The 24,634-nt window shown below is 48.3% G+C and overlaps 1 protein-coding gene and 1 long non-coding RNA gene across 2 annotated transcripts; both read right to left on the reverse strand.

Moving 5' to 3' along the window:
• Positions 1–1,084: 1,084 nt before the first annotated feature.
• Positions 1,085–3,973, reverse strand: LOC125929018 (uncharacterized). Its single transcript, XR_007459789.1, has 2 exons — positions 3,840–3,973; positions 1,085–1,325 (listed from the first exon to the last, which is right to left on the reverse strand). It is a non-coding gene; the product is annotated as an uncharacterized LOC125929018 (long non-coding RNA).
• Positions 3,974–4,279: 306 nt separating this feature from the next.
• On the reverse strand, positions 4,280–24,357 carry LOC125929019 (zinc finger protein 709-like). Its single transcript, XM_049639891.1, has 4 exons — positions 23,930–24,357; positions 7,357–7,483; positions 7,077–7,134; positions 4,280–6,367 (listed from the first exon to the last, which is right to left on the reverse strand). Exons 1-4 carry the CDS (start codon positions 23,930–23,932, stop codon positions 4,633–4,635), a joined length of 1,923 nt encoding a protein of 640 aa, XP_049495848.1. The 5' UTR covers positions 23,933–24,357; the 3' UTR covers positions 4,280–4,632.
• Positions 24,358–24,634: the final 277 nt, after the last annotated feature.

Consider the following 24,634-nt stretch of genomic DNA (forward strand, 5'->3'; position numbering starts at 1 on the left):
AGTATGCCCTTGGGATAGCTCATGACCTTGCAATATTAGGGAGACGAGGTGTCCCTACCTCCAATAAAAAACTAAAAATGTCTATACCCCGAATTTATTAGATGCCACATATTAGCCAGCTACTATGGCAATTATTAACGTTCCCGGGCATTCCGGATTCAACTCCCTGGAGGCCAAAGGAAACCACCTTGCTAATACTGCCCCCCAAAAAATGCTGCTCTAGGAAAGCAATACTCAAACCCCCATCATGTTCCAAAGGGAATTCTCCCAAATGATAATCAGAAAAGTTAAACAGAGACACCCAACATTGGCCCCAGGAAATAAAAAAAAATAAAAAAAATCAGAAATCTAATAATTGTTGGTCTGATAAAAGAACTCTGGTTTGGGCCAAAAAACCACTCAGTCTTCCCAGAAATTCTAAAATCCCCACTACTTACCGCTGTACGTGTATTAAACGATGGGTCTACTGACAAGATGAGAGCACTCATGAACAAATACTGGAGGGAAAATGTTAATAGGACCATGAAAACTGCCTACCCCGCTTACCCCCTACCGTTCAACGTATAACCCAGGGAAACCAGTTGGCGCAAATTTAGTTCGTACGACCTTCCCGTAACATAGGTATAAATACGCTTTAGGCACGGTTTGTGTACTTTCGCTCTCGTCTGAGACTCTCCCCTAGGGACAGGCCAATGCTTTCACTGTCACTGAAATTCTGTGACAGATGATCCTACCCGAGGAAGCCCTCTTGAACTTCACAGCAATCAGGGAACCAATTTTAACGGTCGGGTGCTCCCACAAGCGACAACTGTCGCGACGTTTACCATCAGCCATCTGGAGGGTTAGTGGAACACGCTAAGGACACTATTAAGGCTCAATAGGCAGATCTGCAGACACCCTTCCAAATACCAGGGCTGAAAACACTGCCAACAATAGTTGACAGGCTGACAGTCCTGCCGCAAGTCAGATCCACTCTCTCTGGAACTCACGGACTCTCACCCTTTGAATCGGTCACAGGACGTCCAATGCACTTGGCCCCTGCCTCCTCGGGCCCACAGCTCGTAAAAAGAGATATACTTCCATGGTGAGAAGGCCTAATCGCTTTTATTAAAAAATAACCACAACTTGGTAAGTACAATCTTTCTACGCCGCACTTCTGAGAGATGACAACCTTAAGCATTAAACCTTGCAACGCGGAGGTTCCGTGTGTCGGAGAAGATTAACTCCAGACTCTTCAACCTCGTTGGAAAGGTCCTTTTCAGGAACTGCTAACCAACCCTTGGGTTGCCCAACTTCAGGAACAGACTCTCGGATTCGCAGGATACCTGTCGAGAAAGCACCACACCCTGACTGGACGTGCTCGCTCCGTGCCGAACGGAAGGTAAGGATTTCCCAGAATTGAAGGGGCCGACATCTGACCACACAGGCTTTCCCAAGAGATCCAGACTAGGCCAACACACCTTTTTCTCATTGTTGCTTCTTCTCCCCCTCTTGTGGAAACACAAAGCCCTTGCCTGCATTTCCCAAACCCTTGCACAAAGGGGGCAATCGCTTCTTTTGATTATGACCTTTCAGAAATAGCCTGACCGTGACCCTGTGAGAAATTAATTTTTCAATCCCTTTTTGTGAAGCATTAGAAGGTTCAAAATTCAGTGGTGCCTGGGTGGCTCGGCCGGTTGAGCATCTGGCTTCAGCTCAGGTCATGGCCTCACAGTTCCCGAGTTCGAGCCCCATGTCGGGCATGCTGCTGTCAGCACAGAGCCCGCTTTGGATCCTCTGTCTCCCTCTCCCTCTCTGCCCTTCCCCTGCTTGCGCTTTCTCTCTCAAAAATAAACATTAAAAGAATTAAAAAAAAAAAAAAAAAGAAGAAGAAGATTCGAAATTCACAAGTCTTTCTTTCATCGGAAAGGGTAACTGACTGGATTCTCCTCCAAATTCACCGTCTCTGAATTAGCGACCTTACAGGATGTAATCCATTTGGTCACCAACAGCTCTTTTGAGAGAACACTCTTTAAAAAGCCTTTGAGGGGCGCCTGGGTGGCTCGGTCGGTTGAGCTACCGACTTCGGCTCAGGTCATGATCTCGCAGTTTGTGAGTTCGAGCCCCGCGTCGGGCTCTGTGCTGACAGCTCAGAGCCTGGAGCCTGTTTCGGATTTTGTGTCTCCCCCTCTCTCTGCCCCTCCCCCGCTCATGCTCTGTCTCTCTGTCTCTCCTTCAAAAATAAACATTAAGAAAAATTAAAAAAAAAAAAAATGTACCCAATAAGGTGATGCTGCCTCAACACTCCCGAGATGATCTCCAACACCTCTGACCTTGAGAAGACACAGACCTTGGTTGGGAAATGCCTAGGAGTTCTCCCTCTAACCCAGATTAGTTACTCAGATGTGGCTAACGGGGGGTCCAACGGCTCTGCGCTTTCTTTCTAATGGAGGCCCTGAAAGAGAAAACCACTCAACGTGGAAAGCCTGACTCTTCGGCAACAACGCGTTCAAAGAAAGATCTCGACCAAAGGAAGAAATGTAAAAGTTGACAAAAGGAAACCTGTTGAAAATGGAGTCAGGAGCTCAGCAGAAGTTCCCAGCCCTATGGCTCCTCAGGTGCCCACTCAACAGGACGGGACGTACCCTGAACTACCACTTTGGCGACTACTTATTATCTCTGCAGGAGAAGAAAGGGTTCCCCCTCACCCCACAACAGGCCAGCCAATGACACAGTCACGACTCGGCCAATGAAAAGCCGCTGTATTTTGAAGCCCCGGTGCGCTCTGATCAAACTTGTGTTCATAACAGCCCCTCCCAAGTCCCCCGCTTTCTTCTATAGGAGGAGCACTCCTCTCCTTTGTCCTCCGGTTGCCGATGGCCATGGCCATGGCCGTGCATGGCTTCCTTGTCCGGAACTGCACTTCTCTATTGCTGCAAAACTCATTTTTGCTGAAGCATTGGCAGTTTATTTTTAAGGATGACACGTCATTACTCAATAGCCCTATCCTCACGGAAAAATGAAAAAATTATGTAAAAATTAAACCTACTTGCGTGTTGGAAACAGACTTCAGTTCGTCCGCGGATAAAAGTCGTCCAAATAGAAACACTAGCCTTTTACCAAGTGGAAAATTTTACCTGTTAAACTCAGAATCTGCTGCTTCGTGAGTACCTGCAATATTTTCCCCCCTCAATGTTTACTTGCAAAACTAAAGTAGAAATCCAAACTACAGAGAATTACTTTAAGAATGAGCCACTGTAGGGGCGCCTGGGTGGCTCAGTCGGTTAAGCATCTGACTTCGGCTCAGGTCACGGTCTCATGGTTTGTGAGTTCGAGCCCACTGTCAGTGCAGAGCTTGCTTGAGATCTTCTCTCTCTCCCTTCCCCTCACCCACTCTCACGCAAAATAAATAAATTTAAAAATAAAAAACAAAAGGGGGGGCCCCCTGGGTGGCTCAGTTGGTTGGGCGTCTGACTTCGGCTCAGGTCACGATCTCACGGTTTGTGAGTTCGAGCCCCGCATCAGGCTCTGTGCGGACAGCTCGGAGCCTGGAGCCTGCTTCGGATTCTGTAGCTCCCTCTCTCTCTCTCTGTCTCTCTCTCTCAAAAATAAATAAACGTTAAACAAAACAAAAACGAGCCATTGTACCTTCTCCGCAAAATATGTGAATCACACCATCAGGCCACATGCCTTAAACTTATGCAGTAATATGTTAATTTTTCCCAATAAAACTGGAGGAAAAAAAAGCCGCTGATGAAGACAGTATTATGTATACTGTTAATAACGTTTCTTTCGTGTTGTGAATTTGGGGGAGTGTCATACACTCGTTAATTTGCACCAGGCTTACCCATATTACTTACAAAAATAGGATTTCCTTCCAGTGCGGTTTTCAAAGGACTTTGAAAACATTTGTGAAAATCAGAAGGTGTTCCTTTATAAAGTATCTATCCATCATACATTCTCTTGTGGTTTTGTAAGAAGGTGGGGCAAGTGAATTTTCTTTTTTTATTTATTTTTTTTTTCAACGTTTTTTAATTTATTTTTGGGACAGAGAGAGACAGAGCATGAGCGGGGGAGGGGCAGAGAGAGAGGGAGACACACGGAATCGGAGACGGGCTCCGGGCTCCGAGCCGTCAGCCCAGAGCCCGACGCGGGGCTCGAACTCACGGACCGCGAGATCGTCGCGGGGCTCGAACTCACGGACCGCGAGATCGTCGCGGGGCTCGAACCCACGGACCGCGAGATCGTGACCTGAGCTGAAGTCGGACGCTTGGCCGACTGCGCCACCCAGGCGCCCCGCAAGTGAATTTTCCTACAATGTTTACATTCAAGACTACCCTCTGCAGTGTGGGTTCTTCTGTGGCTTCTCGCGGAAACGCACGGATGGCCTTCCCCCGTCCCTTACATTCATACGGTTTCTCCCCCGCGTGCACCCATGCGTCCTTGAAAGACTGGGATAAAGGAAGGCTCTTGCCACTTTCCTTTCCATTCGGTTTCTCTCCAGTAGGAGTTCCGTGCATGTGAAGGTTAACGGCGAGTAGGACTGGACCGTATTGCTTGTGCACATAGCGTTTCTCGCCCGTGTGAGTGATCTCGTGTATCCAGAAAGAACTGGAACGGAAGGCTTTTCCCACATTCCTTACATTCATACGGCTACACTCCGCTATGAGTTCTCTCGTGGTTTCGTAGGGAACTGGAACGAGTAAAGGCTTTACCACAATGTCTACACTGATAGGGTTTCTCCCCGGTGTGAGTCCGTTCGTGTGTTCGCAACGAACTAGGACAATCGAAGGCCTTCCCACATTCCTTACATTTACAAGGCCCGTCTCCAGTGTGCTTTATCATGTGCCTTTGAACGTTTGAGAGAGTAATGAAGGCTTTCCCACACTGCTTACATTCATACGGCTTCTCTCCGCTGTGGGTCCTTTCGTGCTTTTGCATAGAACTGAGATAAATGAAGGCTTTCCCACACTGCTTACATTCATACGGCTTCTCTCCGCTGTGGGTCCTTTCGTGCTTTTGCATAGAACTGAGGTAAGTGAAGGCTTTCCCACACTGTTTACATTCGTAGGGTTTCTCCCCGGTGTGACTTCTTGCGTGTTTCTGGAGGGAACAGGGAAAACTGAAGGCTTTGCCGCATTCCTTACATTCGTGAGGTTTTTTCCTACTATGACTTCTTTCGTGGTTTTGAAGGGACATGGAGGAACTGAAGGCTTTGCCACATTCCTTACATCCGTATGGCTTTTCTCCGCTGTGGATCTTTTCGTGACATCGAAAGTAATTGGGGCAGTCAAAGACCTTCCCGCACTCCTTACACTTGTAAGGTCCATCTCCGGCGGCCTTCATCACGTGTCTCTGAAATATCGCGAGAGGACTCACGGGGTTCTCACAGTCCTTACATTCACAGGGCTCCTCGCCCGTGTGACTTCTCTCGTGTTTTCGGAAATACTTGGGACAACTGAAGGACTTCCCACAGATCTTGCATTCATAGGACTTCTCCCCGCTGTGTCTCCTTTCATGGTTTCGAAAGTATACGGGACAGCTGTAGGTTTTACCGCATACCTTACATTCGTACGGCTTCTCGCCCCGGTGTCTCTTTTCGTGACTGCGGAAGGATCTAGGGCAGCTGAAGCCTTTACCGCACTGCTTACACTCGTAGGGTTTCTCGCCGGTGTGCGTTTTCTCATGTTTTCGAAAGTAATTTGGGCAACTGAAGGCTTTCCCGCACTTCTTGCACTCATAGGGCTTCTCTCCAGTGTGAGTTCTCTCGTGTATTCGGATGTAACTGGCGTAACTGAAGGCTTTCCCACATTGCTTACACTCGTACGGCTTCTCGCCGGTGTGAGTTCGCTCGTGAATCCGGCAGTAGCTGAGACAACTGAGGGCTTTCCCACAGTGCTTACACCTGTACGGCTGCTCTCCGGTGTGCGTCCGCTCGTGTTTCTGGAAGTTGTGGCGATACCGGAACGTTTCTCCGCACTGTTTGCACGCGTAGGGCTTTTCGCCCGTGTGGATCCTTTCGTGCTTGCGAATGGACTGGCAGTGCTTGAAGGCTTTCCCACAGTGCTGGCACTTGTAGGGTTTCTCGCCCGTGTGAGTCCTGACGTGTACGCGGATGGACTGGCGATGTTTGAAGGCCTTCCCACACTCCTTACACTTATAAGGCTTCTCTTCGTATTCCTGGTACTCGTACAGTTTGTGGCCGGTGTGGGAGAGCATGTGCCTGCTGAAGGATGAATGATGCCTGAACACCTGTCCACAGAAACTGCATTTACGGAGTTTGATTCCAGTAGAAATCTTCTTTATCGGCTTCGGACTTGGATTCTGGCGGCGGGGGTCTCCGCGCTGACTACCTTCCTTACTTTGACAGGGACCCTCCACCACGCGCCTGCCGGAGAAGGGAGAAGCAGGTTATTAACGGTTTATCAGGAATTTCGTCCTCACTGCATTATTGCAATGAGATTTTTTTTTTCTCCGCCATTTTCCCAAAAACACCGTGTGTGGGTTTCGTGCTGGTGGTCTGGAAGTGAACGTGTGCTAGGCATTCTGCGAGAGGACTCGATCGCAGCTCTTATCAAGAGAGATGGTCATCAACGGGGTTTCTGAAGACATTTTTCCACGTGTACTATTTTTCACACGTCGAACATCTAGGTCACATGACAGCAAAAATTCCTGATGAAAATATCCGAAAAATGAACAGACTTGAAAACTGGTCTGATTTGTTTTATTTGCTTGTTTGTTTTAATTTCGTGACAAAGATGCTCTCATGGGACACTCTTTTTTTATTTTTATTTATTTATTTACTTTTAAGTAAACATTAAAAAGGTGGGGGGTGGTGGGCACCTGGGTGGCTCAGTCAGTTGGGCGTCTGACTTCGGCTCAGGTCAAGGTCTCCCGGTTCATGAGCCTGCAGCTTGCTTCGGACTCTGTGTCTCCCTCTTTTTCTCTGCCCCTCCCTGCACCTCCCTCTCTCTCTCTCTCAAAAATAAACATTAAACAGTTTTTTTTAAAAATAACATAAACGAGTTCCATGCTCTCTACTAACTGAGTTGGCCAGGCACCCCCAGGGACCCTGCTCTTATATGAGTGGGACTCACCTTCGATTTGTCTCATGTTCATACAGACTTTTACTGTTACGATCTTCCCATTTGTCTCCTACAACGCAGACCAGGAAAAATCAATTATAAAAAAATACTAAAATTATTTTAGCTGCTACATCCCTGATGAACCGTCACCACGGCTGCTTCATTTACCAACGGATTTGCTTTCCGCACGTAACCTCTCGAAACAGCACCGATAAACAAGCAACACTGGCTCCCTAGTTGATTAAGTGAATAAGAATAGTGACCAAGCAAATAAGAATATCGTCATCCCTACCTACTGAGGCCAGGTTCCTGAAGGTTTCCTGCATCACATCTCTGTAGAGTTTCTTCTGGGAAGGATTCAGAAGAGCCCACTCCTCCAGGGTGAAGTTCACAGTCACATCCTCCAAGGCCACTGAGTCCTAAAACATCCCATACATGTGTACAGGGGGATGGGTAAGACGGGCAGAACTGGCGATCTATACTCAATTCGTAAGAAATTCACATACGACCCTGACTTCTCAACATTTATTCTACGACTCGGTTCTCAGACTCCTCCTCTCTGGCCACACTCACGTCCTCGTGAATTTAACAGCGTCACGAACACACGGAATTTACTGCCACGTTTTTACGGTGATCACTTCAAATCTTCATTGCTCTCTACTGTCAGGGAACAGAACACCTTGGAGAAACGCTACAGAAACGGAAGAAATGTTTCCATCTTAAGACCATCAATTCTTTGTGAGAAAAACTTTCATCTCCTTAAATAACCACATCAGGCACTACTCCATGAAGCCTGGGGTCATAAGTGCACGATGTTTTATGAACAAAAACAGGAAAAAAAAAAATGGAAGCTTTTTCTCCTATTCCCATCCCCAAACATGAGGAGCCGGGAGGATCCAAACTACCGTAAGATCCAGCTGGCCATAATGTCCTAACGTCCTGCAGGCCATTGCAGTCATATCCAGCTAGATGAACACCAATACTCTCATAGAAGAGTACAATTCTCATTTGTATAATATTTATCACGGAGATCAGTTTTGCCTTCCGTGCTCTGTCTCATTTCACGGACCAGGATGACATTCGGAGGACTCAACTCAGACGGGAGGAAAAGACGTGACAACTTAGACATCCCCAAAATCCATATACTAACGAGTCTCAGAGTTGCCTCCCATTAATTTTTAGGACACAAAGGCACACAGACCAGAAGAGATTTTCTGACAGCATCATAACAAACCAGGGCCTTGTGACCTTAAGGAACATGTTAAGGCCTGGAGTTTGCAAGGGACTTCGCTGAATTCCACACCGGTACTGAAGATGTATGTGTACGGGATATGAAACAGAGTCCAAAAATCTCATCAAAGCCCCTTTTTCTGATTCCTGGTGCAACGGATACCCAACCAGCCATTTGAGAGGCTTTCCTCCCAACTTCTCTCATTTCCGAGTTCCTCTGTTGGGAAGGCAGGACAACAGTCTATCCAAGCACAGGAATCCCTCAACGGATTAATTCCCCTAAATGCTGGTCCGTGAAAGAGATCAGTAATTCAAGGATGTCCATGTCTAGGGAAGAGCAAAAACTTCCCACCCAGCAATTCTAATGCTAGAATGGACGGATTCAGTAGAGTGACAGCAAATGAGGAACATTTCTCAGGGAGTAATGAGGTGCCTCACGACCAGTAATGAACTGGTCAGTCGTAAGTATTCTTTCCACCATGGAACTGCAGAGCACGTTCATAAAAAGTCCTATTATCTAGTGTGCAGAAGAGAATGAACATTAGGAAGCCGGAGACTGCTTAGGAAGCCTTAGAGTGGCGCCTGTGTGGCTCAGTCAGTTAAGCACCTGACTTCAGCTCAGGTCATGCTCTCCTGGTTTGTGAGTTCGAGCCCCGTGTCGGGCTCTGTGCTGACAGCTCAGAGCCCGGAGTCTGGAGCCTGCTTCGGATTCTGTGTTTTCCTCTCTCTCGAATTACAGAGATAAAAAGTAGTCATTTAAAGATATGTCCAGGGGCACCTGGGTGGCTCAGTCAGTTAACTGTCTGACTCTTGATCTCAGCTAAGGTCTTGATCTCAGGGTGGGAGTTTAAGTCCCAAGTGGGTGTAAAGCCTACTTTAAAAAAAAAAAAAAAAAAGGGAAAAAGGTCCATAATATTCTATGCTTCTCAACAAGGCTCATCCTCAAGACAATCTATTTCACAAGAGTATAAGTGGCCGGGACTGTCCCAAGGCCTATTCGACCCAAGAGGAGGGAAACAGCCAACTTAAGTCCCTTCTAGCCTTATCACCTCCAGAAGGTAGAGTGCTTCTTCTGAGGATGACGAGGTTTTTTTTTTTCCCCCTCATGACACCAAATATGTGATGTCTGTCCCAACACCACTTCTCCAATTCTATGTCACCAAACGGGTGTCTAACAGTTCAATTCGCTTACAACACTAACACCCAGAGTCCACATCAGACTCCATAGGCGAAGAGTTCCGTCCCACACACTGCCCCTACTTTGGACGCTGGCTGTGACACTTCTGCTCGGCCGCCCACACATTTGGATCCCCTCCATGTGCCATCATGTACGGTAACTTACATGACACAGACAAGAGGTAGTGATGCCAAGTCAGGTCTTAGTCATACGCCTAAGGGGGGGGGGGGGGGGGGGGGAGGGGATCTTGCAGAGCTGCCCCCTCCTCTCTGGACACGCCAACCTTCCTGCACCTGGATGTAGGTGTTCACCCACCTGGACACCCCCCGAATTGGGTCTGCAAGGGTTTTCGTGGAGATTTCATTCAATGGACACAATTTATGAAATCTCTGGCCACTGGTGATTAACTCACTCTCCATAGCCTGTCTTCTCTCTCCAGACGCTGGGAGCTGGGGCTCAAAGTCCCAAGCCCTTAATCAAGGCTTGGTGTTCATGGTGTGTTCAACCCTCACCCTGCTATGTAGTAGCAGTATATATTTATATTTACTGTGATATATATATATATACACACACACACATTATATATATAATATATATAATATATATAATATACAATATATAATATATATTAATATAATATATATATGTGTATATATATATATGTATATGTATATGTATATGTATATATATATATAAAGGGGCAGCGCCTGAGTGGCTCAGTCTGTTGAGCATCTGACTTCAGCTCCGGTCATGATATCACAGTTCATGAGTTCGAGGCCCGCAGGGGGCTCTCTGCTGTCAGCACGGAGCCCACTGCAGATCCTCAGTCTCCCTCTCTCTCTCTGCTCCTCCCCCGCTCGCACTCTTCTCTTTCAAAAGTAAACACTAAAAAAAAATGTTTTTAAAAGACACGATCGGGGGCGCCTGGGTGGCTCAGCCGGTTAAGCGTCCGACTTCAGCTCGGGTCATGATCTCGAGGTCCGTGAGTTCAAGCCCCGCATCGGGCTCTGTGCTGACGGCTCAGAGCCTGGAGCCTGTTTCCGATTCTGTGTCTCCCTCTCTCTCTGACCCTCCCCCGTTCATGCTCTGTCTCTCTCTGTCTCAAAAATAAATAAATGTTAAAAAAAAAAATTTTTTTTTAATTAAAAAAAAAAAAGACACGATCACCCCCTTATCAGTTAGGTAATTCCAAGGGCTTCAAGTGGTTTTTGCTAGGAACTAAGAGACATACCTTTCCCACTGTAGCACAGTAGGTCAAACCCAAGTATGTAGAAAAATAAGCTCCCTAAAGACGGAGACCAAATCATTGGAGAGGAGGATGCTTCCTTCCCCTGTGCCCACACCTACCTCTCTACACATCAACTGGGCTTTTATTTAATATACGTGCACTACCCTGAAAGAACTAAATGCTTTCTGGTAACATTAGGAAGAAGGCCAGGATGTCCCCTCTCCCCAGTCCTGGTCAACCTTGTACTAGAATTCTTAACTAATGCAGTAAGACCCAAAAAGGAAAAAAAAACAAAAAAACAAAAAACCAGTATGCAGGTTGGGAAGCTAGAAATAAAATGGTCTTTGCAGCAAAAGACAAGACTGTGGAGCAAATTGCATAGTCCCAAATGACAAGAAAATCCCTTCCAACTCCAGCTGACCCTTGAACAACTTGGGAGTTAGGGGCACCAAACCCTTGGGCAGTCAAATATCTGGGTACATCTTTTGGCCACCCATAACTATGGACAGCCTACTGTTGACCGGGATCCTTAAGGACAACATAAAAGCCGATTAACACGTATTTTGTATGTTACGTGCCCTAGATCCTTCCAGTAAAGTAAGCTAAAGAAAACATTAATGAAATTATAAGGAAACGTTGATTGAAAAAAATCTACCCATAGGTAGGCCCAGCCAGGCTGGATCAGGCCCCGGGCGAGGTGGGTAATGGCTGCGGGCCTGGCCCCAGGATGGCCACGGTCCATCCCCTGGTAGCTTCAGCTGGGCCAGGCCTCAGGGTGGCGACAGCAGCCTGGAGGCTGGTGGAGCTGCCTCGCCCGCTGGGAGCTGCACCCCAGGCCCACGTCCCTCAGCAGTTGTGGCCACACCTAAGCGCTCCCACCTCCAGGAGGACTGGGGTGCCGTCCCCCGCTGGCCTGGGAGGGACCCGACGACCGTAGCTGTCCCAAATGCAGCGCCAGAGGCCAACCTGCTTGCATAGGCCTCCTTGTGCATCGCTGATGAGTCTCCCCATTTCAGCCCAGCCTCCTGAAGACCAGCGCGAGATACGCCACCCGACCACCCCGTCAGTACACGGGCGACCTGCAGCCCTGCCCCGTGCCAGCACCTCCACGGGTACTCAGGAGGCAGCAAGCACTACCTCTGGGCCCGTCACTTTTGATTCAGTCCAGGGAAGGCCGGGCCGGGGGGGTGGGGGCGGGGGTAGCTGTAAATAAATGCCTTGTCGGGGCGCCTGCGTGGCTCAGTCCGTTAAGCGTCTCACTTCGGCTCAGGTCACGATGTCATGGCCCAGGAGTTCGAACCCCGTATCAGGCTCTGTGCTGACAGCTTGGGAGCCAGGAGCCTCCTTTGGATTCTGTGTCTCCCTCTCCCTCTCCCTCTCTCTCTCTCTCTCTCTCTCTCTCTCTCTCTCTCTCTGCCCCGCCCCAGCTCACATCCTGTCTCTCTCAAAAATCAACAAACATTAAAAAAATTTTTTAAATAAAAAATACCTTGTGGCTTTTGCTATCATCTCCTTAAAAATTTTTTTATACTCGCGTACCCACAGAGTTCAAACCTGTATTAAAAGGTCAACTATACCAAGAGAGTAAGGAAAGCTGAAGGACAAAATGTTAATTTACAAAAGTCAATTATTATTTTTTTATTTTTTTTAACATTTATTTATTTTTGAGACAGAGAGAGACAGAGCATGAACGGGGGAGGGGCAGAGAGAGGGAGGCACAGAATCTGAAACAGGATCCAGGCTCTGAGCTGTCAGCAAAGAGCATGACGCGGGGCTTGAACTCACGGACCGCGAGATCATGACCTGAGCCAAAGTCGGCCGCTTAACCGACTGAGCCACCCAGTCGCCCCGCATTACTATTTTTTTTTTTAAGTTTATTTACTTATTTTGAGAGAGAGAGAGAGAGAGAGCGCGCAAGCACACGGGAGGGGCAGAGAGAGGATCGTAAGCAGGCTCCGCACTGTCAGCAAGGAGGCCGATGCAGGGCTTGAACCCACGAGCGGTGAGATCATGACCTGAGCTGAAATCAAGCGTCAGACACTGAATCGACTGAGCCAACCAGGCACCCTTCACTTTCTAAAGATCCACACAAGAATACAGAACCCATCTTTGAGAAAGGACTAAACGCAATTCAATAGAAAATGTAGCCTTTAGAGTAAATAGGGCAGGAAGAACTAGACATCCATAAACATACACACAAAGAATCCGTGCACAGATTTTACACCTCTCACAAAAATTAAACAATGGATCGTAGCCCTGCCCCCGGCTACGGAGCGTGACAGGGGGCATGGGCTTGGACTATCCCAGGGACTTGGTGAGGGGGCCAGGGGTCCAAGCACCACGACGCTGTGACCAAAGCACAGCAAAGTGAGCACACAGGGTCAGTGGTGATGTCGACCACCCACCCGACCAGTCTTGAAATAGGGACCAAGGAGTCTAATACGTGTGAGTCGGGGGCTGGCAGGAAGGTGGGTGGGGGTGGGGGTGAAGGATCATAGATTTAGTGTAAAATGTTAAACTACAAAACTAACTCCTAAAAGAGAACACAGGAGAAAATCTAGGCAGCCCTGGGTTTGGTGATTGCTTCGGGGACACAATGACGAAAGCAAGATCCAAGAAAGAAAAAATAAATATGTTTTCATCCAGATGAAGAACTCCTGCCCAGAGAAAGACAGTGTTAATTAAGGAGATGAAAACACAAGCCACAGACTGGCAGAAAATCTTTATAAATCACTTACCTGATAAAGGACTGGTATCTCAAATATCCAAAGAACTCTTAAAACTCGCAGAAGACGAACAAACAACCCAATTAAAAATGGGAAATAGATCTGAACACGCAGGTCAAGGAACGGTATAAGGAAGCGTACAAAAGCAATTTGAAAATGCTGGGTCTTTGGAAAATTGCAAATAAAAGAGTTATCACCAGCCTCTAGGTGTAAACCCTGACAATTGTTTTTGGGTTGGTTGGTTTGTTGTAATGCGAGGGCCTGAATTAAGCTTTGATTGCTAAGGCATTCACTTCAAAGATGGCCATTTCAGGGGCGCCTGGGTGGCGCAGTCGGTTGGTTAAGTGTCCGACTTCAGCCAGGTCACGATCTCGCGGTCCGTGAGTTTGAGCCCCGCGTCAGGCTCTGGGCTGATGGCTCGGAGCCTGGAGCCTGTTTCCGATTCTGTGTCTCCCTCTCTCTCTGCCCCTCCCCCGTTCATGCTCTGTCTTTCTTTGTCCCAAAAAAAAAAAAAAAAAAAAAAAAAACCGTTAAAAAAAAAAAAATTAAAAAAAAAAAAAAAAAAAGATGGCCATTTCAAATAAACACACAGCCAGCCTGCAGGAAGAATAAGGCCCCAGCCCCTCACTGAGCCATCTTTTTTGTTAAACATCTTGATTGATTTCAATAACTATCTGGGCCGCTGGTTTTTTCTCCTCCTCCACTTGAAATGCCCGCTCTTGTGTTTTAAATTCACCAAAGAGGGGTGCCCGGCTGGCTCAGTCGCTTGGGTGGCCGACTGTGGCTCAGGTCATGATCTCACGGTCCGTGGGTTCGAGCCCCGCGTCGGGCTCTGTGCTGACAGTGCGGAGCCTGCTTGGAATTCTGTCTCCCTCTCTGTCCCTCTCCCGCTCAAGCTCTGTTTCTCTCAAAATAAATAAGCTTAATAAAAAAAATTTTTAATTTAAATTCCCAAGCCCCCTGCCTGCCCCCCCCGCCGCCTCCCCAGCTAACGGAACCTCCTGTGTGAGCCCAGCTGTGCTGCATAATTTCCAGGTCCTCTAATAAACCTTTTTTTTTTTCCCCCAAAGTTTCCAGATGATCACTGCTGAACAGTGTCTCTTAATTCTAAGAACCAAAAGGGCCAGTCCAACCACAACACTGGTACCGGAAGGCTGAGGTCGGCACAAAACGACCGGCATAGCAAGAGGACCGCATGACCGGCCTTGCGGGGACTGGGAGAAATGCCCTTTACCTGCAACTTGCTTACCAAACCACCTAACTCAGGTAGCTCCCACCATCTGGAAAGGAGTACTGTTTGTTGGGGGATCTGTCACACTGGGGGGGGGGGGGGGGTCTGCCACACTGCGACGTGCTTGCGACGTGGGCTACCCGAGGTGTCCACCCCAAAAGGTCACAGTCGTCAGAGTAATCAAATGATCTCCCCAGAGCAGCAGGAGTCGGTCCTGGGGTTCTAATGAGACAATTCGACTGCTAATTAATTCTAAAGGCCTTAATTGACTATTAACATGCATAAGGGTCCTCCATACCTCAAGGCAAGGAGAGCTGAGGAGGGTGAAATTGCAATCACGAGGCTACTGTCATATCCCAAGGACAGGCTCTAGGCTAAAGGCATGAGGAAAACAGTCCCACATTTGAGCAGTCTGGGAGAACTCCGCCTGTGACCAGAGTCAGTGACTCATGTCCGGACTATAAGCCCGAACCCAGAAGAGTGAAGCAGCCTTGCAACCAGACACCAACGGCACCACCAGAGGAAAAAAAAAAATGTAACAAAGCCCAATGGTCTCTGTGTCACTCTTCACACCTGACTCGATGGGATATGGGTCCGATTCCGGGCATGATGGTGCTTAAAAAAAAAGAAAAAAAAAATGAAAGGACAGATATAAATGTCATCAACATCCGGGGTGCCTGGGTGGCTCGGTCAATTAAGCGTCCGACTTCGGCTCAGGTCATGATCTCACGGTGCGAAAGTTCGAGCCCCACGTTGGGCTCTGTGCTGACCGCTCAGAGCCTGGAGCCGGCTTTGGATTCTGTCTCCCTCTCTCTCTCTGCCCCTCCCCTGCTCAGGCTCTGTCTCTCTCTCAAAAAATAAATGTTAAAATTGTTTTTCAATAAATAAATGTCACCGACATCCGGTGTAAGCACCCAAGATCCCAGAGGACAAACACCTGCTCCTTGATAAATGCAAAAGCCCAAGGCACGTCCTGGGTGTTCCTCAATGGTCCTGGGTGTTCCTCAATGCTATCATACCAGCCTGCCGAGAGACTCTGGTCTCCGGCTCTAGAGGGTTCGCCTAAGGGGTTTTCTCAAAGACCCTGTGCATATCACACAGGAGGCAGACCTCAAGCCAGAAGTCTCTTGGGACTCCCTGGAAAGGAAAATTGCTAACTATGAGGGCTCACGGTGCCATCATCCAAAAGTGTCTGGTAACAGGGACACCTGGGTGGTTCAGTCAGTTAAGCGTCTGACTTCAGCTCAGGCCATGATCTCACGGTTCATGACTTCAAGCCCCGAGTCGGGCTCTGTGCTGACAGCTCAGAGCCTGGAGCCTGCTTCCGATTCTGTGTCTCGCACTCTCCTTGCCCCTCCCCCACTCAGATTGTGTGTGTGTGTGTGTGTGTGTGTGTGTGTGCGCGCACGTGTCTCTCTCAAAAATAAATCAAAGTTTTTTTAATTACACACACACACACACACACACACACACACACACTATACCTTAACTAAAAAATCAAACCTTCCTTGAAGATTTTATGCAGGAAGGAGAGAGGGGAATCAATTGGCTAATTGCGGGTTTTTGGTGGTTTGAAACAGGCTCTGAATTGTCACTCACAGCTGCCAAATACATCAACCGGCTGGTATCTCTCAAGACCCTACAATCCATTAAGTTTCTTAAAGATCCATCCAGGCCTCTATGCTTGTTTCCGCCGAGATACCACAGACCCTAAGCTCCCTCAACTTCCCCCTGAACAGGGCAGAACCAAGAAATACAGCCCCTGCCACCAGTGGAATCCCCTGAGAGGATTACCAGGGCCTCTAACGAGGAGGAAGAGGGAACTGGGAAGGCAAAGGCTCCCAGAGCTACCAACTTATACTAGGACCTCCTTCCAGACTTGGAGATTTGCTGCCTGGCTCTATGCCCATCGTGACATCACAGTGATCACAGCTAAGGCTCCCAGGGAATGGAAAACATTAAGAAGAGCCCATCTCCTGCTAGGCGAAACTGGGAAGGTCCAATGGGTTTTCTAATTCCTCAACCCCAACCCTTCTTTTCCTACCCTGAAGAGGCCCCCATTTGACCCACGCCCAGAGAAGGAGTCCTTGCAGGGCGCTCCCCCTAATCACAGCATGGCACTACCACATCTTGATTGGAACGGTCAAAACCATCCAAAAAGGCAAGAAACTCCTTGGAAAAAGCTTGTGTTTTCTTTCTCGGTCCCCTGAAGATGTAAATCTTACCAGCCTTTGAAATGTAAACACCCCAGCAGGTAACTAAAACTCCCCGCAACAGCTGGCCGACAGAAGGAACAAAGAGAGGCTACACGAATTAGGCTTTTCATGGGGTGTGTTAAATTACGTGGGAGGCACCGTCGAATCAGTGATGATAAACTCTCAGGTCATAAGTTATGGGTGGATGCTATTAAAAGAAGCGTTCTAGAAATTGCACGAAATTCCCGAGACACCCCTATGTCCTGGTATAACGTTATCACTTGTAATTCTAGTTATTATCTTGGAATGTTACGTGCCGCAGAAATAAACAAATTGTCCTGGCAACGGCATCACGATGAACTCTCATCGGATCTTTAACCATGGCCATTTTTAAGTCCTTTGTCACTCAATAGACAGGTGTTTTACTCTGATGCTCTTGCGAGTGATATTCAGAGATATTCGTGGAGATATTCTCAGAGATATTCGTGGAGAGGGCTATGACAAGCCCTCTCGAATTCAGGTTTCTGATAACTTTCAGATCATTCCACTGAACTGGGTAAGAATTTACAGTGCTCTCAGGAAAAACCGCATCCATAAAACTGCTAACCAAAGATCAAGAGCAAGGATTAATTACATAGGACTGAGTGAACTGATAAGGATAATTTTTATGACTTTTTGCTTAAAATTTTCGGACTCTTTAATCTTTTGCTTCCTAGATCTAAGAAAACCCTTTCTCTTAAGCTATGACTTACACCAATTTAGGATAAAGTATACCTTTGTGAACAAAGGTGAAACTATCACTTTTCCTCCCTACCTGATCTCTCCAGAATTCAGAAACTTTTAATGAGTATTCGCAGTCGCATAATAATACAGTTACATAAAATCAGTAAGAATCTAGTCTCCTTGCAAAAGGACACAATTGAAAACATTAGTTGTATTACCAAGGCTTTGACTGAAATGTTATGTTTCACAGAGACACACGTAGATTCAAGTATGAACAGACAGCTTTTTAAGGAACTAAGGCTGACTTTACGAAGCCAATAAAGCCCCGTGGAAAAATCAAGCCTGATACCTAGTTAATAGGGCTCCCAGCAGCCTTACCAGGTAACTAGGGAAGGTGACTTTCTGTAGGTGCAGGAACCTTAGGATATTTTGAGGACCTCAAGAACAGAGGAATTAAACCCAAGCCAATAGGTGTTGCAGGCAAAGTCTGATGGTTAAGTCCTTGGCTTGGCTTCCTAGCCACAAGAAATTTTTAAAAGTCCAACCTGGGGCGCCTGAGTGGCTCAGTCGGTTAGGCGTCAGCTCAGGTCATGATCTCACAGTCTGTGAGTTCAAGCCCCGTTGAGTTCAAGCCCCATGTCGGGCTCTGTGCCGATAGCTCAGAGCCTGGAGCCTGCTTCAGATTCTGTGTCCTCCCCTCTCTCTGCCCCTCTGAGCTCATGCTCTGTCTCTCTCTGTCTCAAAAATAAATAAAAACATTCAAAAAAAAAAAAAAAGTCCAACCTGAGATTCCTTATGCAAAGTTCCAACAAAGCAGACTATGCGGTCAATCACTATTCTTACTGCACTTATGTAAATTACCAGGCCAAATTTATTAAAACTAGACTCAATTTGCAAACCAATTCGTTTTACTATGGTTATCTTAGATAGAAATGGGGGTGGCTATACAGAGAAAAATTAAGTCATTAATACACCTTTATAAATATTAGATTCTAGGGGCACCATGAGATCAGGACCTGAGCCCAAGTAGGATGTTTACAACCCACTGAGCCACCCAGGCGCCCCTCACGGATTTAGTTTTATTGTGGGACTCTTCAAATTGGGGACAATGGTTATGGACTGGACTTCAGACTACTGCCCGTTCAACTATCACAGGATTTGCTACCATAATCCGACCTACTTTCTGGGTTTGGACAAACCCTACTCCTGGACTTTCAGCAGATTAACTAACCAGGCAGTTAATGTCCTCACCATCGATTCTGATTCCTCCGCATCACAAGGGTGGATTGTAGTGTAAACCCTGACAGTTTCGGGGTTTTTTTTTTTCTTCTTTGCGATGCATGGGGCCTGACTTAAGCTTTGCTTGCTGAGGCATTCACTTCAAAGAGGCATACGCTTCAAAGACAGTATCTAGAATAAACACATTGCCGGCCACGTGACTAGATAAAGAGCCAAACCACCTCCTTTGTTTTGGAGATCTTGGTTGATTCTAACTGACCGCTCAGACCATTTGCTGTGTCTCTTGTGATTTAAATTTCTGCTCTTAAGTTTTAAATTCACCCATAATGAGCGTGAGCCAGTAAAATCACAGACCCCCACCCTTACCTCAATAAAATAAGAACCCAAGCCTGGGTGTTGTCTCTCTCTACCGAGGACGTGTGCCTGGAGCCTGCTTCCGATTCTGTGTCTCCCTCTCTCTCTGCCCCTCCCCCGTTCATGCTCTGTCTCTCTCTGTCCCAAAAATAAAAAATAAAAAAAAAAAAAAAAAAACGTTGAAAAAAAAAAAGACAGTAGACGATCCTCGGTTGCTAGGGAATGAACAAGGGGAGCACGAACACGCGGGATGTTCAGGACAATGACAATATTCTGTAGGACACAGAAATGATGAAGACTTGTGTTTTCATATTAGCTGAAGACCTGACATTGTGTAAGAGTCAACCCTACTGTAAACTACTCCAAAGTTGGCTCATCAAAATAACAAATGCACCAGAGTAATAGGAGATAAAAAAAAAATATAGGACAGGGGCGCCCGGCTGGCTCGGCTGGAGAAGTGTGCAACTCTTGATCTCAGGGTCGTGAGTTCGAGCCCCTCGTTGGGTGTAGAGATTCCTAAAAAAAAGAAACAAACCTTAAAAAAAAAAAAAAACCTACCTCTGCTAAAAACTATATGTATATATTTATATATCATGATATATAAATATATGACAGTGTCCAGACAGAGGGGTTATGTGGGAAATCTCTGCACTTTGCGATCAAGTTTTCTGTACAATGTAAATGCTCTTTAAAAAGACAAGTCTTGGGGCGCCTGGGTGGCTCAGTCGGTTAAGCGGCCGACTTCAGCTCAGGTCACGATCTCGCGGTCCGTGAGTTCGAGCCCCGCGTCGGGCTCTGGGCTAACGGCTCAGAGCCTGGAGCCTGCTTCCGATTCTGTGTCTCCCTCTCTCTCTGCCCCTCCCCCTTCATGCTCTGTCTCTCTCTGTCTCAAAAATAAATAAAACGTTAAAAAAAATTTAAAAAATAAATAAATAAAAATAAAAAGACAAGTCTAGGGGCACCTGCGTAGCTCAGTCAGCTAAGCATCTTGGTTTCCGCTCGGGTCATTATGTCATGGTTCATGAGTTCAAGCCCTGATGCTAGAAAACAGAACATCTTTAATTAATCCGAACTTATTTCAATAACCCACTATGCTGCTCCTGGAGGCCCGCAGCCTGAGACTTAGACGAGAAACTTCCACTCCATGCCTTGTTCCACAGCCCGGCTTTACAAATTCTGAGAAGGGGGGCACCTGGGTGGCTCAGTCCACTGAGCGTGGGACTTCGGCCCAGGTCATGATCTCCCCCGGTTTGGGAGTTCAAGCCCCGCCTTGGACTCTGTGCTGACAGCTCAGAGCCTGGAGCCTGCTTTAGAGTCTGTGTGTGTGTGTCTCACTCTCTCTCTCAAAAATAAACACTAAAAAAAATTTTTTTTCAATTCTGGGAAGGTATGAAAAGCAACGTGAGTTCCACCATGAATGGAAGTGATGTCGATCACAAACGAAGTGATGTCGTCCCTCAACTCTAGGAACTGCCACTGATTTTCGCTCGGGTGCACCTCAGCAGCTCCCCAGGAAGCCTCAGGGTCTGGGGAACGTGGGGGGACTCCGCCAGCATCATGGCATCTCATCTCTTTTTTACACTGTGGCCTAGCGACCCGCACGTACAAAAGCTAATCCAAACACGAAAAACGACCCGAGAAACTTAAACACGTTCATCTCACACCGTGAGGTTGCCTTGAGTAAAACGGAACACAAATCCTACTTGGGTTTCCCGCATTTTCCACCTTGCCTCACACCGTCTCTCTCCACCAGCTTACAGTTCAGGGGCCCAAGTGCCGGGGGAAACCGGGGCCCAAGGGCTGCGCTGTTCCATCAATAAAGGAATCCAGGAAAGAAACTGGACTCAGCAGGGACGAGCAGCCCGCGTCCCACAGGACACGAGGAGAGCCACCTTCAGAAGGTTCCCCGGTCTAGACGGTCCCCGTGGAGACAGAAGCCCTGGAGTGGGTCAGTCCCCGAGGAGGGAAGGGAGGGACACCCGAGCAGCCACAGGAATGCGCTCCGGGAGCCCTGCACACCCTCCCCTCCCCTCCCCTCCCCTCCCCGGGGCAAAGGCAACCTCTCCCTGCCTCAGGGTTCCAGGCTCACAAGTGAGGACACTCAGCAGGGTTCCGTTTAAGGTTCTGACCCAGATGACCCCCCCATTCACTGACACGGTTCCAGGACACAGAACTGGACTTTCACAGACTTCTCGACGGACGTGATTTATACTGAGCGCACCTCCGCCGGGCGTGCAAGACCAGGCCTACAAACAGGCCCAAGGCAATGAGAGCTACAACTCCAGAAAGGCCTCGACTGCCTCGTCACCCCACCCACCCCGAGTCCCATCCCAGATTTCCACCAGCCTGCAGCTTCTCTCAGAATAAAGGGCTCCTGGGGCGCCTGGGTGGCTAAGTCGGTTAAGTGTCCGACTTCAGCTCAGGTCATGATCTTGTGGTTCAAGAGTTCGAGCCCCTCGTCGGGATCTGTGCTGACAGCTTGGAGCCTGCATGGAGCCTGCTTCCGATTCTGTGTCTCCCTCTCTCTCTCTGACCCTCCCCCCCATTCATGCTCTGTCTCTGTCTCAAAAATAAATAAACGTTAAAAAAAAAAAAAGAATAAAGGGCTCCTTCTACAATGGCAGTGAGCAAACAGGACACCTGCAGAGAGAGGGACCCCAAGGACAACTGGGGGCCTTCAAGTACTTGCTTTTGCAGGTTTAAGGGGGTCTTAGCTTAAGGTGCTCGTGGCTGGCTCAGTCTGGCTCAGTTGATAGCCTGTGACCTTTGATCTTGGGGTCATAAGTTCGAGGCCCACGTTGGTTACAGTTTACTTACAAAAAAAAAGAAAAAGATTAAGGAAGGAAGGAAGGATCTAACAAGGGGGTCTTAGCTTAGAGACCCTGACCTCAGGCTTCTGCTTCCCCTTGGAGTTGGGTTGGACACCACTGACATTTTATTTATTTTTTTAAACGTTTATTAACTTTTGAGAGACAGAGAGACAGAGCGTGAGTGGGGGAGAGGAAGAGAGAGAGAGGGAGACACAGAATCCGAAGCAGGCGCCAGGCTCTGAACTGTCCCCACAGAGCCCGACTCAGGGCTCGAACTCCCGGACTGTGAGATCATGACCTGAGCCGAAGTCGCATGCTCAACAGACTGAGCCACCCAGGCGCCCCTGACACCACCGACATTTTAAATCACACAAAAGCACGGCTCGAAGAGGCCAGCAAAAATCACTCAAACCCAGTGTTTATGCGGAAAAGAGAGAAGAAAATTGGAAGGCACTCTGCTAGGTCAGCAAGAACCCCCACAAGTAATTATTGCATTCCCGGAGGGGGGAAAAAGTGTTAATTATTATTTCCACGGCAAGTAATTGTTTTTATAAACTCTTAATCATACCTGATTAAGAATCAGGGGCGCCTGGGTGGCGCAGACCGTTAAGCATTCAGCTTCGGCTCAGGTCATGATCCTGCATTTGGGGGGTTCCAGCCCGGTGTCGGACTCTGTGCCGACAACTCAGAGCCTGGAGCCTGCTTTGGATTCTTGTGGCTCCCTCTCTCTCTGCCCCTCCCCCACTCACGCTCATTCTCTCTCTCTCTCTCTCTCTCTCTAAAAAACAAACATTTAAAAAAGGAAAAGAATCACACTTCTGGTCTGCATATCCAAGCCCTGGAAATCCATGTGAACTCACCCCAAATAAAAGAACAAACCTCAGACTCTTACTAGCTGCGCTGGGAGGAAAAAAAGGGAAACAACAATTTTTAAGCCCTGCAACTGTACTACTGGACTATTTTTCTGAAATTACCTCTTTCGCGCCTCTTTGGAAATACTTCACACGGAGTTTCAAGCTCTGCTGATTACATGAATTTTCAGACACTGAAAAACTAAGACTAAAATAAAGTGAAAAAAAATCTTCTAAAAGCAACTTACTCAGAGAGGGGCAGCGCTGACCTGGAACTGTGCTCACAGCACAGAACGCTCGGGAAAGTTTCAAAGAGGAACCGCCACCCAAAGGACTTCCCATAGGATGTCTGTGCCCAGGAAAGATCCTGGGGGGAGAGGCACAAGGATTTCATACAAAGTAGTTCCAGGTGATTATTCTCGGCGTTTCTCTCAAGTCAAATATCCACACAGAAGACTAGCCTTTTAAAAAACAGCTATGCACGGACTGTGGCTAAATAATGAGCTAAAATGCTGGGTGTTTGAAATGCACCCATAGAACCAATGATTGATAATGATGCTGTGAACTGGCAAAGGGAAGCTGGCGTTAGGGAAGGCGGGAAGGAACTAGAAATGTAGGTGTTCACTGCCTGCCCCAGGGAGAGCTAGGCTGGGGGCGTGTAGCGGGGACAGAGTCACAGACTTCAGACCGTGCTTCCCAAACATCTGGAACGCTCAGGAGAAAATGAGCCCGCCCTGGGCAAAAGGAGGGACTGGGGACCCCACAGATCACAGCTCCTCCCACGCACAAACGCGAAGGAGTCACGATTGTCCCCCTGACGACCCTCCCCGTGGTCACCACACAATCGGAGGAGACGCGGCTGCGGGTGCAAAGCTGCCCAGGGTCTCAGGGGCCGAAGTCGCCGTGCACAGGACGGGGCAGCCCGGACGCCAGGGTCCCCGCTCCCGGCCCAGCACCCAAGCCGAAGGGGACCCAGGCGCCGCCGGCCAACTCGGGTCCGCAGACTCGGGAGATGACCGCGGGGGTCCCGCCACAGCCGGTTCCGGCCGGTTCCAACCGGCCCCTCGGCGCCCGGCTCTGGACCCCAGGAGGCACGCTCACCATTTCTAGGTTTCCTGGGTCCCCCGGCGGCCGTCCTTAGAGCACTGCCCCCGGTGTAGCTCACAGCGCGAAATAACGGCGGCTTGAGCAACGTGGCACCTTTAAATACAGGCGACCCGCGATCCCCAGGGAGGCTGAAAAGCGCAGGGACGTCCGGGGTGGTTGCGGAGCGGCGCCCCACCCACCGCGCCGCCGCCGCCCCTGATTGGACAGTTCTCAAGGCCTCGCCCCCTCACGCCTGAGTGACAGCGGGCGCCGGAGGTTAGGTGTCGGCGCTTAACTCCGGCCAGGAGGCGCCCTATCCAGGAACGTGTGGGTGAAAGCGCAGTACTGCCTGTCCGCTCCCAGAACTCTGACACTTCTTTGCAAACACAGACACTTAAAAAAATCATGTCTCCAAGGGCGCCAGGGCGGCTCAGTTGGTTAAGCGCGCGACTTCAGCTCCGGTGGTGATCTCACGATTGGTGGGTTCCAAGCCCACCTAGGACTTTGCGCCCACAGCGTGGAACCTGCTTTGGATTCTCCGTCTCCCTCTCTCTGCCCCTCTGCTGCTCGTGCTCGCTCCTTCTCTCTCAAAAATAAGTGAACAAATTAAAAAAAAATGTATTTAAAGTCACCTCTCCAGACACAATAATGAATCTAGCTACATTTCGGTCTTCGCCTGTTGCAAAATGGGAGTCTGACACAGTACTTTTGTCAAAAAGG

The sequence above is a fragment of the Panthera uncia genome, chromosome A2 (assembly GCF_023721935.1).
Source record: "Panthera uncia isolate 11264 chromosome A2, Puncia_PCG_1.0, whole genome shotgun sequence".
Classification (NCBI taxonomy): domain Eukaryota; kingdom Metazoa; phylum Chordata; class Mammalia; order Carnivora; family Felidae; genus Panthera; species Panthera uncia.

Coding starts and splice junctions, on each gene's coding strand:
- LOC125929019 (XM_049639891.1), bottom strand. Junction 7,135..7,356: donor CAGGAACCTGGCCTCAGTAG/GTAGGGATGACG, acceptor TCTGCGTTGTAG/GAGACAAATGGGAAGATCGT. Junction 6,368..7,076: donor GAACATGAGACAAATCGAAG/GTGAGTCCCACT, acceptor CTTCTCCGGCAG/GCGCGTGGTGGAGGGTCCCT.